The sequence below is a fragment of the Esox lucius genome, chromosome 7 (assembly GCF_011004845.1).
Source record: "Esox lucius isolate fEsoLuc1 chromosome 7, fEsoLuc1.pri, whole genome shotgun sequence".
Taxonomy (NCBI): domain Eukaryota; kingdom Metazoa; phylum Chordata; class Actinopteri; order Esociformes; family Esocidae; genus Esox; species Esox lucius.
In genome coordinates, this window is record NC_047575.1 from 41828347 (window position 1) to 41844367 (window position 16021).

A 16021-nucleotide genomic window follows, 5' to 3' on the forward strand; every position below is an offset into this window, starting at 1 on the left:
GATTGCAAAGAAATGTTTTTACTTTGAAGCCTCGTTTTTGGCTTTCAGAACAATTATTTTTATTGAAAATAAAAAAGTTTTGCTCTCAACAAGAAGACACAAATGTATCTCCACACTTGGGGCTGTATGATTTATACTGAGTCAATCAGACAACACACGAAGATGAGGTTTATGCAAGTCATGCTCTTTAGATGGAACTTTTTTACAGTGATATAGAACATCATGATTCATATAGAGATAGAAACCACAGTGTTGGGTTTTGTCTTTAAACATATTATTCTCCTGAATTAACATGATATAATCCTGAATTAGAATGTTATAATAACAGGTTATAACAGGTTATATCATTGTCTCCTTAAACCTAACCCTATCTAACCCTTGATTTATTGATGACAGTGATGGTGTTTGGTTTACTCCAATCCAACATGTTGTTCCTCCAGCCATGTCCCCAGTGAACCAGAATGGTCCTGATCTCCTTGGTCCTGAAGCAGTAGATGAACGGGTTGGCGATTGGGGGGAACAGGCTGTAGAATATAAGGGAGTAGAGAAGTGTAAGATGACAAGTGAAGAGGATAGATATAATGTCCATTTGGTTAAAACAAAAGAAGTAGTCTAGTTCCATCATTTCTCTTTGACTGGCAAAATGTGACATAAATTGTCTAGATTAGTAGAAACAACTTAACAAAGGTAATCCCTTTTCAGATTATATGCTAAGGCAGGAAAATGTACAGCTGGTCAAATGGGTGCATTGTCTCCAACTAGCCAATGCACCTGTAGATGAGGGTGAGGCTGATGCGGAGGTCAGGGGTCATGGTCAGGTTTGGTATGTAGGGTGTACAGTAGACTACGAAGCGGGGGATGTAATAGATGAGGATGATACACCCCTGAGTAGCACAGGTAGAGAAGGTCTTCAGCCTGCCCTGGGGTAGAGGTGAACAAATAAGAGAAACGTTCAGTGGGTTGAGGCTGCTTAACACATCAAAAAAAAAATATTTTCAAACGATCTGACCTGTGCGTTGGCTATGCGCATCACAGAGACAATGATATTAACGTAGGAAAAGATGATGAAGGTGAAGGGTGCAAGGAGGACGAACATGGCCAGGCCAATGGAACTCCCCTGGATTTCCACCACGTTGGAGCAGGCCAGTTTAGTCAGAGACACAGCATCACAGTACGCATGGAGGATATGGTTGGGGCCACAGAATGCCACTTTCTGGGAGAAAACCACACAGTAGTCATACTCAAATATTGTCAATAGTCAGCAGGACTGAGCCTCACCTAGAGCCCAATAAAGGTCACGATACTATATACAAATAGAGATCAGATTTGGAGCTCTACCCTGGGATGTAAAAAACACAGGTTTCCAGGGCAAGCTTGCATCATTCTCAGTCAATTGTTTTAATTTCTTCAGGCTGGTGTGCCAGTCTAGGCACAAAGCAGAGGGCTGCTTTATCTTTGCGTTTCATCTGGGCCAGAAAATGGTGGTTTTCTGTTAATGTCAATAAATAAATCTAGTAATACAAATATGAAACAATATATATTTAATCAATGAATATACAGTGCCTTGCGAAAGTATTCGGCCCCCTTGAACTTTTCGACCTTTTGCCACATTTCAGGCTTCAAACATAAAGATATGAAACTGTAATTTTTTGTGAAGAATCAACAACAAGTGGGACACAATCATGAAGTGGAACGAAAGTTATTGGATATTTCAAACCTTTTTAACAAATAAAAAACTGAAAAATTGGGCGTGCAAAATTATTCAGCCCCCTTAAGTTAATACTTTGTAGCGCCACCTTTTGCTGCGATTACAGCTGTAAGTCGCTTGGGGTATGTCTCTATCAGTTTTGCACATCGAGAGACTGAAATCTTTGCCCATTCCTCCTTGCAAAACAGCTCGAGCTCAGTGAGGTTGGATGGAGAGCGTTTGTGAACAGCAGTTTTCAGTTCTTTCCACAGATTCTCGATTGGATTCAGGTCTGGACTTTGACTTGGCCATTCTAACACCTGGATATGTTTATTTGTGAACCATTCCATTGTAGATTTTGCTTTATGTTTTGGATCATTGTCTTGTTGGAAGACAAATCTCCGTCCCAGTCTCAGATCTTTTGCAGACTCCATCAGGTTTTCTTCCAGAATGGTCCTGTATTTGGCTCCATCCATCTTCCCATCAATTTTAACCATCTTCCCTGTCCCTGCTGAAGAAAAGCAGGCCCAAACCATGATGCAGCCACCACCTTGTTTGACAGTGGGGATGGTGTGTTCAGGGTGATGAGCTGTGTTCCTTTTACGCCAAACATAACGTTTTGCATTGTTGCCAAAAAGATTGATTTTGGTTTCATCTGAACAGAGCACCTTCTTCCACATGTTTGGTGTGTCTCCCAGGTGGCTTGTGGCAAACTTTAAACACACTTTGTTATGGATATCTTTAAGAAATGGCTTTCTTCTTGCCACTCTTCCATAAAGGCCAGATTTTGCAGTATACGACTGATTGTTGTCCTATTGACAGAGTCTCCCACCTCAGCTGTAGATCTCTGCAGTTCATCCAGAGTGATCATGGGCCTCTTGGCTGCATCTCTGATCAGTCTTCTCCTTGTATGAGCTGAAAGTTTAGAGGGACGGCCGGGTCTTCGTAGATTTGCTGTGGTCTGATACTCCTTCCATTTCAATATTATCGCTTGCACAGTGCTCCTTGGGATGTTTAAGGCTTGGGAAATCTTTTTGTATCCAAATCCGGCTTTAAACTTCTCGACAACAGTATATTGTACCTGCCTGGTGTGTTCCCTGTTCTTCATGATGCTCTCTGCGCTTTAAACGGACCTCTGAGACTATCACAGAGTAGGTGCATTCATACGGAGACTTGATTACACACAGGTGGATTCTATTTATCATCATTAGTCCTTTAGGTCAACATTGGATCATTCAGAGATCTTCACTGAACTTCTGGAGAGAGTTTGCTGCACTGAAAGTAAAGGGGCTGAATAATTTTGCATGCCCAATTTTTCAGTTTTTTATTTGTTGAAAAGGTTTGAAATATCCAATGAATTTCGTTCCACTTCATAATTGTGTCCCACGTTGTTGATTCTTCACAAAACATTACAGTTTTATATCTTTATGTTTGAGGCCTGAAATGTGGCAAAAGGTCGAAAAGTTCAAGGGGGCCGAATACTTTCGCAAGGCACTGTACATGCTATTCAGCTCTGTCATGCCTTCTACCTGGCTTTTTAAAACACCTACAGGAATTTAACTGTTAGACACTAGCTCAGCACCACCATCAAAACAAGTTTCTTTCAATGTCAAGTCAATGAGCAGGAACCTACTAAGCTTTCTAGCCATCTTTGCAGTCTGCAATGTTAGAGGATAGTTACTGTTCATGCATGCTTTCTTCTTGTTACCGGTAAACGTTGTCCGTGCACACACTCAGTCTGCATGATTTTATAGCCAGCTGTTAATAAATTATTTATACCTTTAATCATGATGTAATTGAAAAGAGGTATGTAGGCTGTTTTAAACATGTTGTTGTCAAGTGATTGTTGAGTGTTTACACTTACATCAAAAAAATAAGTGTAAACTTATGTCATCTTTTATTAAAATGTTATGTGATTATAATGAATCACTGTCAAAAGTTGCTAAAGCCCAATGAAGTTAAATGTAAATGGTCTGCTACGTGTCATCTGAAATGTGAATCAAAAAATTTACGTGATGACCTGCTTCCTTCAAATTGCTGAACACTACAGGGTCAACCGCTGTTTCAGTAGATGCAGCAAACTGGAACAAATTGTCAGCCAGAGCTCAAAGTAAATAATCAGCACTAACATTTTCAGCTCTAATTGTCTCTGGCCATCTGTTGCCTGTAGGTAGGCATTTGTGTACCAACATATACAAAACAAACAAAGCATGTAAAAACTTACTTGAAAAAAAAATGATTGACGGCCTCCTCATTTGCATAAGGATAATGAAAAAATTACAATGGAAATAAGAAAATAAAATATTATGGAAAAAATTAATAGGCATTTTCTTTTTCAAATTTCAATTTCTTTCATTATAAATATATTTGAATAATGTATCATTATATTTTAAAATACTTTTATGTATAACTATATTTATTGAGATGGTTGCTTATTCAGATTTTTGCTGTTCCAGTGCTCCATAGCCCTCAAGCTGATGGGCCCTCTGTTACACCTGGGCAATTATCAGGATCTATCATCCATTATATCATTACTGTAGCCTGTGGCGCCCTCTAGCTGTCTGGCCCTGTAATACTGGGGCAAGAAAACTAACATCATATTAATTTATTATTTTGTTCACCACTTAACCCTGGTCTGTGCTGCCAAGTAAAGACTGCATGAATAGCAGTATCATTATATAATAACTACATCAGTACCCTGGTGAAGTCCTAACTGCCCTGTTATGTGCAGTAAAGTAACAGTATCATCCTGACACATTTATTACATCACTACAGTACCCTGGTGAAGTCCATGGTGCCGATGGCAGGTGTGACTGTGGCTGACATCCAGGAGAAGACTGTTAAACAGCTCATAGTCTGGTTGGTCATTAACATTGGGTATCTAGAGAAGAGAGACGAGATGTGGGAATGAGAGAAGAGGGAGAAGGAAAAAAACAATATAGTACTGCCTCCCCCAACACAACATATACATTTATTACCAATAGAATTGCAACACTTGTTGTTTTTCTGTAGGTACCTGAGAGGGTGACAGATAGCCAGGTACCGGTCTATAGCCATGGTCATCATGATGAAAGAATTCAAGGTGCCAAAGTAGTGGATCATCTGTTCCTGGAATAGACAGGTATGGAAGGAAATCCTGCCATCGTCCCACCACCATCGAGCTATCACCTTGGGGAGGGCCACTGTGGCAAAACCTGGAGAGGAGGGTCAGACTGAGTATCTTATCAATATCAGACAGGGTCAGACTGAGTATCTTACCAATATCAGACAGGGTCAGACTGAGTATCTTACCAATATCAGACAGGGCAAGGCTGAGCATGATAATGTACATGGGTTTCTGCAGGCTCCTCTCCAGGACAAACAGCCCAACCAGCAGGAAGTTCCCCGATATCGTGGTGACATAGATGAAGAAGAAGAACCAGGCCATCAGCTGGAAGTAGGATGGGTGGAGCCCCGGGAAACCCACGATCACAAACTCTGACACACGTGTGTAGTTCACATCGCTCACCTCCACCATACTGAACTGAAGGAGGGAGGAGTGGAGGGAATGAATGGAGTGAAGAAAAGGGGAGGAAAAGACAGGTGAGGGGAGGGTAGTGGAGTAAAGACAAAATAAGAGAGAAACATTTCCCACATTAACAGTGATCTGCTTTCAGAGTCCTGGATATTGTAAACACTTTTTTCTGTTTCCCCTATAGAGACACATAGTGAGTGATATATTAAAGGACCATCCACTTGGAGCAGGACTGGCACACCGCATCAAACAGACTTTAGTAATTTAGGAGATATAATGGCTGTTTTTCAGCAGTTCTCCTCTTATGTCAGTCACTGGCCATCACTTAATTAGCCGTATGACAGTTACAGTATTTTTGATTGGTAGTTAGACTAATCTCAAGTCTATTCAAATGCGTCTATCTGGTTTTATTCATAGCTGAATACCAAAATTCCTCTACAAGAATAATACATGAATTTTTTTTCAAACCACAATATTTTCTTTATACTACATGGCTTTTGTTGGTTGAACTGAAACAGTAACAGTACATTGTCTGTCTAAGGTTGGGTGCCGATCCTCCGTATCTCAGTCCACAGCTTCATCTAAGATGGAGAAATACAGAGACATCTATGTAAAGGAGAGATGTTGAAGACCCTGGATTATCTCTTCTTTAAATTAAATACATTAAAGACAGTATATACGGTTCTGGAAAAGATTAAAGAGACCACTGCAAAGTTGGAAAGGAAAGTTCTGAGTGAGGAACAGAAGGGTTCAATTTGTAGTGGTCTCTTAATGTCAACCCTTCAGTTCCTCACTCAAAACCTTTTTGGAAAGGAAAGAAAAAGGTGCAGTGGTCTCTTAATTTTTACCGGAGCTGTATATAGATACAGACCCAGTATAATAAACCTCACATACTGGAGGGGCAGTGTCTCTTCATCCTTACCTCCTATTGGCCTCTTGTGGTATGTGTAGTTGCCCCTCTACACCTGAAGTCCCAACTTTATAACCTGCATGTCCTCTGATAGGGCAGCCAACAGCCAACCAGACACTTCCATTCTGTTGATGTCACCGTTGTTATGTTACTCATGTCATTCACAGAGATTCCCATAGTGAGAATGTATCTTTCTATTGTTTCTATTAACTTATTATTTTATTTAATGTACTTTCATGACTTTAGATACTGTTATATCTATATTTAGTCTTACTCTCTTTGTAGTTCTGTATTGTGTTGAATTCCTTATGTTTGTCCACATTTGTTGCTTGTATTGTAATGCACGGTACAATACTTTAGGTAATGTACGTATCATAGCATAACGCGTTTGCTAACTACCTTCCTTTCCACCCACTGAAACCAAAATCAAAAATAAATAAATGTCTCAATAATTAAATGAATATATAAAATGTATGATATATCAGACATGAATAAGTACATATATAAATATTGAAAATATACAGTACAGGCCAAAAGTTTGGACACACCTTCTCATTCAATGCGTTTTCTTTATTTTCATGACTATTTACATTGTAGATTCTCACTGAAGGCATCAAAACTATGAATGAACACATGGAATTATGTACTTAACAAAAAAGTGTGAAATAACTAAAAACATCTTATATTTTAGATTCCTCAAAGTAGCCACCCTTTGCTTTTTTGATCGCACTACAAACCCTTGGTGTTCTCTCAATGAGCTTCAAGACGTAGTCACCTGAAATGGTTTTCACTTCACAGGTGTGCCTTGTCAGGGTCCATCAGTTGTGTTGTGCAGAAGTCAGGTTTATACACAGCCGACAGCCCTATTGGACAACTGTTAGAATTCATATTATGGCAAGAACCAATCAGCTAAGTAAAGAGAAACGAGTGGCCATCATTAGTTTAACAAATGAAGGTCAGTCAGTCCGGAAAATTGCGAAAACTTTGAATGTGTCCCCAAGTGCAGTCGCAAAAACCATCAAGCGCTACAACAAAACTGGCTCACGTGAGGACCGCCCCAGGAAAGGAAGACCAAGAGTCACCTCTGCTGCTGAGGATATGTTCATCTGAGTCACCAGCCTCAGAAATCGCAGGTTAACAGCAGCTCAGATTAGAGACCAGCTGAATGCCACACAGAGTTCTAGCAGCAGACACATTTCTAGAACAAATGTTTAAGAGGAGACTGCGCGAATCAGGCCTTCATAGTCAAGTAGCTGCTAGGAAACCACTGCTAAGGAGAGGCAACAAGCATAAGAAATGGACATTAGACAAGTGGAAATCTGTGCTTTGGTCTGATGAGTCCAAATTTGAGATCTTTGGTTCCAACCGCCGTGTCTTTGTGCGACGCAGGAAAAGGTGAACGGATGGATTCTACATGCCTGGTTTCCACCGTGAAGCATGGAGGAGGAGGTGTGATGGTGTGGGGGTGCTTTGCTGGTGACACTGTTGGGGATTTTTTCAAAATTGAAGGCATACTGAACCAGCATGGCTACCACAGCATCCTGCAGCGACATGCCATCCCAAGCTGGTGTTGTTTTCCCTGACTATAATGTATTTAGAAGGGACAGAGGTAAAGGAAGAGGTCGGGGTGTACTGCTGTATGTGAAAAATAATTTGATGTGTTCACAACTAAGTGTGCCAAGTGAGATTCAAATTGAAAATGTTTCAGTTAAAATGTCCCTCTCTGCAGACTTCTATGAACAACTGCAGGTACTACTTAAACATCATACAACACACAACAAGTCCAATTAAGTTATTGTAATTGGAGATTTCAATGTGAACTGGGACTGTAAGAGAGATAGGAAAACATTAAAGCATATAATGGATAACCTTAATTTTTTTCAACTTGTTCAGCATCCAACAAGGATTATGAAACACTCTAGAACTAAAATAGATCTACTTTTCAGCAACAGACCTGAAAGGATAATTAGATCATACAATTTCCTGACTGGTCCTTCAGACCATAATATTATACTTTTTTCTAGGAAATTGTCCAAGTCGAGGGTTAATAATGATTTCTTAAACACCACAAATAACAGGTCTCCTTATGAGTTTATACCTGCCAATGACAAAATGTGGCCACAGCCCTGTCATCACTGGAATGGGATACAATCCTGTATGATGACAATCTAGAATTATGTACCAGTAAATTTATTAAATCTCTGAAGGATGTTATCTCAACCCATTCGAGTTGAGGGAGATATAAATGTAAAAAAATTTGCCACTTGCCATGGCTGAACAAAGAATGTAAAAATCTAATGTTAGCTAGAGACCTGATATTAAAGCAATTTTTAAAATCAGGTCTAACAACAGACCATCAAAGGTTTACCCATATGCGAAACAAGGTAACACAGTCTGAGACAGGCCAAAGCAAATTTTTTTATTAAAATAATAGAGAATGCAAACGGCAATGGAAAATTAGTATGGCAAAACCTAAATAAACTGCTTGGTCGAAATCTAAATAAAAACAATAAGGAAATGGAGCTTCAAATTAATGACTCGATTATTAAAGATCCATTTTCCATAGTCACCAATTTTAACAGTTTCTTTATAAATTCTGTGAAAGAGATTACGCAGCATTTTGATCCATCTCTGTGTACTGACAATGTCTCTGATCCACATCAGCCTGTATTCAAAATCATTGAAATCTCTGACTATGAAGTAAATTATTGTTGACATGAAAAATTGTAAAACTCTTGATGCATTTGGCCTTAATACAAATTTTTATAAAGAGTACAAGGATCATCTAATACATCCAATAACCCATCTTCTTAATATGTCTTTTAACCATTCTATAGTCCCTGTAGATTGAAAAGTGGCTGCAGTGACACCAATACTAAAATCAGGTGTTACAACAGACATGTCTAATTATAGACCTATCAGCATACTTCCCGTCATATCAAAAATAGCAGAGAAGTGGGTAGTCAGACAGTTGACGGCTCATCTGGAAAATGTCCAACCTACATCCATTACAGTTTGGTTTTCGGACCCATCACTCCACCGATAGTGCCCTGTGTGTGTTAACAGAAAACATAAAAGGTTTGCTTGACAAGAGTCCTTGTGTCGGGGCTGTCTTCTTAGATTTGAAGAAAGCCTTTGACTCTGTTAACCATCAGATTTTAATATCCAGGTTGACTCAATTTAACATCTCTGATCAAGCACTTTTATGGTTTAAATCCTACCTGTCCCACAGGAAACAGTACATGGTAGTAGATGGTGTCAAATCTCCCTGTTTAGATTCTGGAGTTGGTGTCCCACAGGGGTCTGTCCTTGGGCCGGTTCTGTTCTCTCTTTTTATCAATAACCTACCAAATTCATGCCCAAACGTCTTCTCGCAGATGTATGCGGATGACACAGTAATTTACACTCAAGCAAAAACCATCCAACAAGCAGCTGCTGATCTCACAGCGGCCCTATCCTATGTGCAGGACTGGCTCAAAAATTCATGCCTCATGTTGAACACCCGAAAAACTGTAATACCTTGGGGTAGTCCTTGATTCAACACTCTGCTTCAAAAGTCATGTAAAAAAAGTAGCAACGGTTGTCAAATTTAATCTTCAATATGTTTGGCACATTCAAAATAATTTAACTATGGGTGCTGCCAAAACATATTTTTATTCAATGATTATTTCTCATTTTGATTACTGTTTGACTACCTGGTCTCTTGCCTGCCCCACAACACTTAAAACCATAGAAAGTCTATATAAAAAGGCATTAAAAACATTAGATAAAAAACCGCTATCCCACCACCACTGTCAAGTTCTAAAAAAACATACACTATTGGATTTTCAAAATATGATTAAGTAGCTAATTTTTGGGCTTCTCCATACTTCATTGAAATATACACTCACCTAAAGGATTATAAGGAACACCTTACTAATACTGTGTTTGACCCCCTTTCGCCTTCAGAACTGCCTTAATTCTACGTGGCACTGATTCAACAAGGTGCTGAAACAACAAGGATAGCAACAAGGATAGCATCTTGCAGTTGATGGAGATTTGTGGGATGCACATCCAGGGCACGAAGCTCCCGTTCCACCACATCCCAAAGATGCTCTATTGGGTTGAGATCTGGTGACTATGGGGGCCATTTCAGTACAGTGAACTCATTGTCATGTTCAAGAAACCAATTTGAAATGATTCGAGCTTTGTGACATGGTACATTATCCTGCGGGAACTAGCCATCAGAGTATGGGTACATGGTGGTCATAATGGGATGGACATGGTCAGAAACAATGCTCAGGTAGGCTGTGGCATATAAACGATGCCCAATTGGCACTAAGGGGCCTAACGTGTGCCAAGAAAACATCCCCCACACCATTACACCACCACCAGCCTGCACAGTGGTAACAAGGCATAATGGATCCATGTTCTCATTCTGTTTACGCCAAATTCTGACTCTACCATCTGAATGTCTCAACAGAAATCGAGACTCATCAGACCAGGCAACATTCTTGCACTCTTCAAATGTCCAATTTTGGTGAGCTTGTGCAAATTGTAGCCTCTTTTTCCTATTTGTAGTGGAGATGAGTTGTACCCGGTGGGGTCTTCTGCTGTTGTTGCCCATCCGCCTCAAGTTTGTGCGTGTTGTGGCTTCACAAATGCTTTGCTGCATACCTCGGTTGTAACGAGTGGTAATTTCAGTCAAAGTTGCTCTTCTATCAGCTTGATTCAGTCGGCCCATTCTCCTCTGACCTCTAGCATCAACAAGGCATTTTCGCCCACAGGACTGCCGCATACTGGATGTCTTTCCCTTTTCACACCATTCTTTGTAAACCTTAGAAATGGTTGTGTGTGAAAATCCCAGTAACTGAGCAGATTGTGAAATACTCAGACCGGCCCACCTGGCACCAACAACCATGCCACACTCAAAATAGCTTAAATTACCTTTCTTTCCCATTCTGACATTCAGTTTGGAGTTCAGGAGATGGTCTTGACCAGGACCACACTCCGAAATGCATTGAAGCAACTGCCATGTGATTGGTTGATTAGATAATTGCATTAATGAGAAATTGAACAGGTGTTCCTAATAATCTTTTAGGTGAGTGTATAACTGTGTGTTATCCGCATAACAGTGAAAATTGACATTGTGATTTTGGATTACATCACCCAGAGGCAGCATATTTAGTGAGAACAATAATGGGCCCAGAACCGAGACTTGAGGAACACTAAAACATACCTTTGAATTGTTAGAGGATATGCCATTTTATCTTTCAGATAAATAAGATTTAAACCAGGCTAGAACATGTTAACGTAGCCCAATATGGGTTTCCTGTCAAGAGAAGGGAGTTGTTGGGAAACACATTTTTCTAAGAATTCTGGAAACTCATTGAGGAACATTGTGTATGGCCTGGGGGGCCTGTAAAACAAATGTATCAATTTTTAAATCTCTTCTCTTCTCAGATGCCTGTGACTGAGCACTTAAAACTAACGACACTGTTTACCTTTATAGCGTCCTATGTTTTTATCCCACTTTTAATCTTTATATGTTTTTTATTGTATTTTTTATTATTATAATGTATTCATTTGTTTTGATGTTTTCATTTGAGTATTTGTTTTTATGTTATTGAACTTTCATATATTTTTCTTTGTAAAGCACATTGAATTGCTTCGATGTATGAATTGTGCTATATAAATAAACTTGCTTGCTAAATAGTAGCTATGTAAAACAATTTATCAATCAATCAATCAAAATTTATTTATAAAGCGCTTTTTACAACAGCAGTTGTCACAAAGTGCTTTACAGAGACACCCGGCCTTTAAACCCCAAGGAGCAAACAACAGCAGTGTTGAATTTCAGTGGCTAGGAAAAACTCCCTAAGAAGGTCGAATTTTAGGAAGAAACCTAGAGAGGACCCAGGCACAGAGGGGTGACCAGTCCTCTTCTGGCTGTGCCGGGTGAGATATTAAGTGTCCAATTGGAATAATAAATAAATTTCTCTTGGCTAAATCCAGAGTATATTCGATTTTAGACTAGGTCAGAAGTATGACCAGGTGGACAAGGACAGGAACAGCAACGGTCCCCCCAAACCAGGTAATCCGCCGGTGTGGACCAGGACCTCATCTCCTTCTAAAATTTAAAATTGGAGGAAACTGAGAAAAGTTAGTAGTACATCCCTCATGTCCCCCAGCACAATAATATAGCAGCGTAACACCTTGGAAACTGAGACGGGGGGGTCCGGTGACACTGTGGCCCTACCCGGGGGAGGCCCCGGACAGGGCCCAACAGGCAGGAAATCAATCCAACCACATTGCCAGGCATCAACCAAAGGGACACCCACCAACCGCAACCCCCCTGAATGAGGGCCGAGTATTGCTAGCAGCGTACAGCCCAACTGCACAAGTGCGCAATAGAGAGTCAACAACAAGCCAGTGACTCTTCCCCCGAAGGGCATTGGAGGGAGGGCATCCCAGTGGCGACGAGAGCCCACCTGGCAAGACAGCAAGGGTGGACAGTATCAAGCCTACTGGTCACCTTCACGCCCCCGGGCCAGGCTACACCTAATTATAAACCGTGCTGTAGAGATGAGTTTTTAGTAGACACTTGAAAGTTTGCACTGAGTTTGCATTTCTAACCTTAATTGGCAGATCATTCCACAGGAGTGGAGCTCTATGAGAAAAGGCCCTGCCGCCAACTGTTTGTTTAGAAATTCTAGGTACAATTAAAAGGCCTGCATCTTGCGATCTAAGGTTACGTGTAGGTATGTATGGCTGGATCATTTCAGCAAGGTAAGTAGGAGCAAGTCCATGTATTGATTTATAGGTTAAGAGTAAAACCTTAAAATCAGCCCTAACCCTAACAGGCAGCCAATGTAAGGATGCCAGGACAGGAGTAATGTGTTCAAATTTTTTTGTTCTAGTTAGGATTCTAGCAGCTGTGTGCAGCACTAATTGAAGTTTATTTATTAATTTGTCTGGATAACCAGAGAGAAGAGCATTGCAGTAATCTAATCTAGAAGTAACGAAAGCATGAATTAATTTTTCTGCATCAGTTTTTGATAGAAAGTTTCTAATTTTTGCGATGTTTCGAAGATGAAAATAAGCAACTCTTGAGACATATTTTACATGTTCTTCAAAAGAGAGGTCAGGGTCAAGGGTAACGCCAAGGTTTTTTACAGTTTTTTGGGATACGACCATGCAGCCGTCGAGGTTCACAGTGAGATCTGCTAACAACGCTCTTTGTTTTTTGGGTCCTAAAAGGAGCATTTCTGTTTTATTTGAGTTTAAGAGCAAGAAATTCTCTGTCATCCACTTCCTAATATCTGAAACGCATGCTTCCAAAATAGCTAATTTAGGGCCTTCTCCATGCTTCATTGAAATATATAACTGTGTGTCATCAGCATAACAGTGAAAGTTAATATTGTGATTTCGGATTACATCGCCCAGAGGGAGCATGTATAGTGAGAAAAGTAATGGGCCCAGAACCGAGCCTTGAGGAACTCCAAAGCATACCTTTGACTTGTCAGAGGATATGCCATCCACACTAACGAACTGATATCTTTCAGATAAATAAGATTTAAACCAGGCTAGAACATGTCCACGTAGCCCAATATTGGTTTCCAGTCTCTCTAAGAGAAGGGAGTGATCAATAGTGTCAAAAGCAGCACTAAGATCAAGAAGCAACAGGACGGATGCGGAACCTTTGTCTGAGGCCATTAGAAGGTCATTTGTTACCTTCACGAGTGCAGTCTCAGTACTATGATGAGATCTAAAACCAGACTGGAATATTTCATAAATGTTTTTTGTCTTTAGGAAGGCATTCAGTTGTTGGGAAACACATTTTTCTAAGATTTCTGAGAGGAACGGGAGGTTCGATATTGGCCTATAATTGTTTAATATGTCAGGATCTAGATTAGATTTTTTTAGAAGAGGCTTAATTTCCGCAATTTTTAATGAGTTTGGTACGCATCCGGAGGAAAGGGAGCAATTTATTATGTTCAGCATTGGCTGACCTAGCACAGGAAATAACTCCTTAAGTAATTTTGTAGGAATCGGGTCTAGCTGAGAGTTTGTGGGTTTAGAACTCATTACAAATTTTGTAAATGTGTCGAGCGATACAGTATCAAAAAACTCAAGTGTCCCCATAGACACCTGATCAGGGAGGTTCCGGAAATTTTTTGGACAACTGAGATTTTTAGGACCATAACTATTTAAGGATTCAGTTATTTGTTTTCTAATGGTGACGATCTTTTCATCAAAGTAGTTCATGTATTCATTACAACTAAAGTGAAGACCCACTTCACTTGCTAAGCTTTGCTTTTTTGTTAACTTTGAAACTGTATCAAAGAGAAATTTTGGATTGTTTTTGTTCGCCTCAATCAGGTTGGAGAAATAAGCTGATCGAGCAGACGTGAGTGATTTTCGGTATTGTACTGTACTGTCTATCCAGGCTAGTCTAAATACTTCCAACTTGGTGGAGCGCCACTTTCGCTCCAATTTTCTGGAGGCTTGCTTAAGTGCTCTAGTATTGTCGGTGTACCAAGGAGCAAGTTTCTTATTGCGTATTTCTTTAGTTTTTAGTGGTGCAACTATGTCTAATGTATTTCGCAGTATTGAGTTTAGATCCTCGATTTGATCGTTTACAGATTTATTTACTCTGTCATTTATGAGCGAACTAGTAAGAATATCAAGGAATTTATTTGTAATCCGAGAATTTATAGTACGGCTTTTGAAACTCATTGTTTGGGGGGCAAGTGGATTTCTTGTTTTAACGGTAAATGTAATAAGACAGTGATCCGATAATCCAGGATTTTGGGGGTAAATTATTAGATCTACAATATCTATTTCTCGTGACAGGACTAAATCTAAGGTATGATTGTGGCAATGTGTTGGACCTGAGACATGTTGGATGAAACCCATTGAGTCGATTATGGCTTGAAAGGCTTTTTGAAGAGGATCATTGGGGTTTTCCATATGGATATTGAAATCGCCAAAAATTAGAATACTATCTGCCATGACTACAAGGTTAGACAAGAATTCTGGAAACTCATTGAGGAACAATGTGTATGGCCCGGGGGGCCTATAAATAGTAGCTATGTAAAATGATTTATCGGCCTGGTTAACTTTCATGAGTAAAGCTTCGAAAGAATGAAACTCTGTGATATGTTTGAGAGTAAGTTTATATTTACTGTCATAGATATTAGCGACACCCCCTCCTTTTCTGGACGCACGAGGGATATGATCACTAGTATAGCCAGGAGGAGAGGCCTCATTTAAGGCAGTGAATTCATTAGGCTTTAGCCACGTTTCACATAAACCAATAGCATCTAGTTTATGATCAGAGATTAATTCATTTACCGCAACTGCCTTTGGAGCAAGAGATCTAATATTTAGGAGTCCCATTTTGAGATGCGAAGTGATACAATTATTTTTATTTTTGACCGAGGTGGAGGAAGGCTTTATCTTAATAAGGTTGTTTTTGTTAGCACTACCTTGTTTAACTTTTCTCAGCCTGGAACAAGTCACAGTGACAATAGGTAAAGCTGTACTAACTACTCTGGCTATGCTATTGACAGACTCCACTATGCTAGCAGGCTGGCTAACAGCCTGCATCCTGACCTGCACCCTATCTCATGTTAAAGCTATAGGAGTGAGACTCCTGTCAATGTTCCTAGACAAAAGAAGAGCACCACTCCAGCTAGGATGGAGTCCGTCGCTCCTCAGCAGATCAGGCCTGGCCCTATTTCTGGGAGAGTCCCAAAAAGAAGGCCAGTTATCTACAAACTCTACCTCCTGCGACGGGCATAACTCCGTTTTCAGCCAGCGATTGAGCTGCGCAAGTCTGCTGTAGAGCTCGTCACCACCCCTAGCTGGGAGGGGGCCAGAGACAATTACTCGATGCCGACACATCTTTCTAGCTAATTTACACGCT

The 16021-nt window shown here is 40.1% G+C and overlaps 1 protein-coding gene and 1 long non-coding RNA gene across 3 annotated transcripts; one reads left to right on the top strand and one right to left on the bottom strand.

The window, feature by feature from the left end:
* Nucleotides 1–356: 356 nt before the first annotated feature.
* LOC105010181 (olfactory receptor 6-like) lies at nucleotides 357–4679 on the bottom strand. The gene is made up of 4 exons (XM_034293573.1): nucleotides 4466–4679; nucleotides 1010–1213; nucleotides 772–920; nucleotides 357–524 (listed from the first exon to the last, which is right to left on the bottom strand). The coding sequence occupies exons 1-4, from the start codon at nucleotides 4559–4561 to the stop codon at nucleotides 368–370; spliced, it is 606 nt and encodes a 201-aa protein (XP_034149464.1). The 5' UTR covers nucleotides 4562–4679; the 3' UTR covers nucleotides 357–367.
* A 40-nt stretch (nucleotides 4680–4719) lies between these two features.
* On the top strand, nucleotides 4720–5847 carry LOC114839449. 2 transcript variants are annotated; one of them, XR_004576012.1, is made up of 3 exons: nucleotides 4720–4808; nucleotides 5031–5269; nucleotides 5386–5847. It is a non-coding gene; the product is annotated as an uncharacterized LOC114839449 (long non-coding RNA). The 2 variants fall into 2 exon arrangements; XR_004576013.1 differs by having other exon boundaries at nucleotides 4806–4893.
* Nucleotides 5848–16021: the final 10174 nt, after the last annotated feature.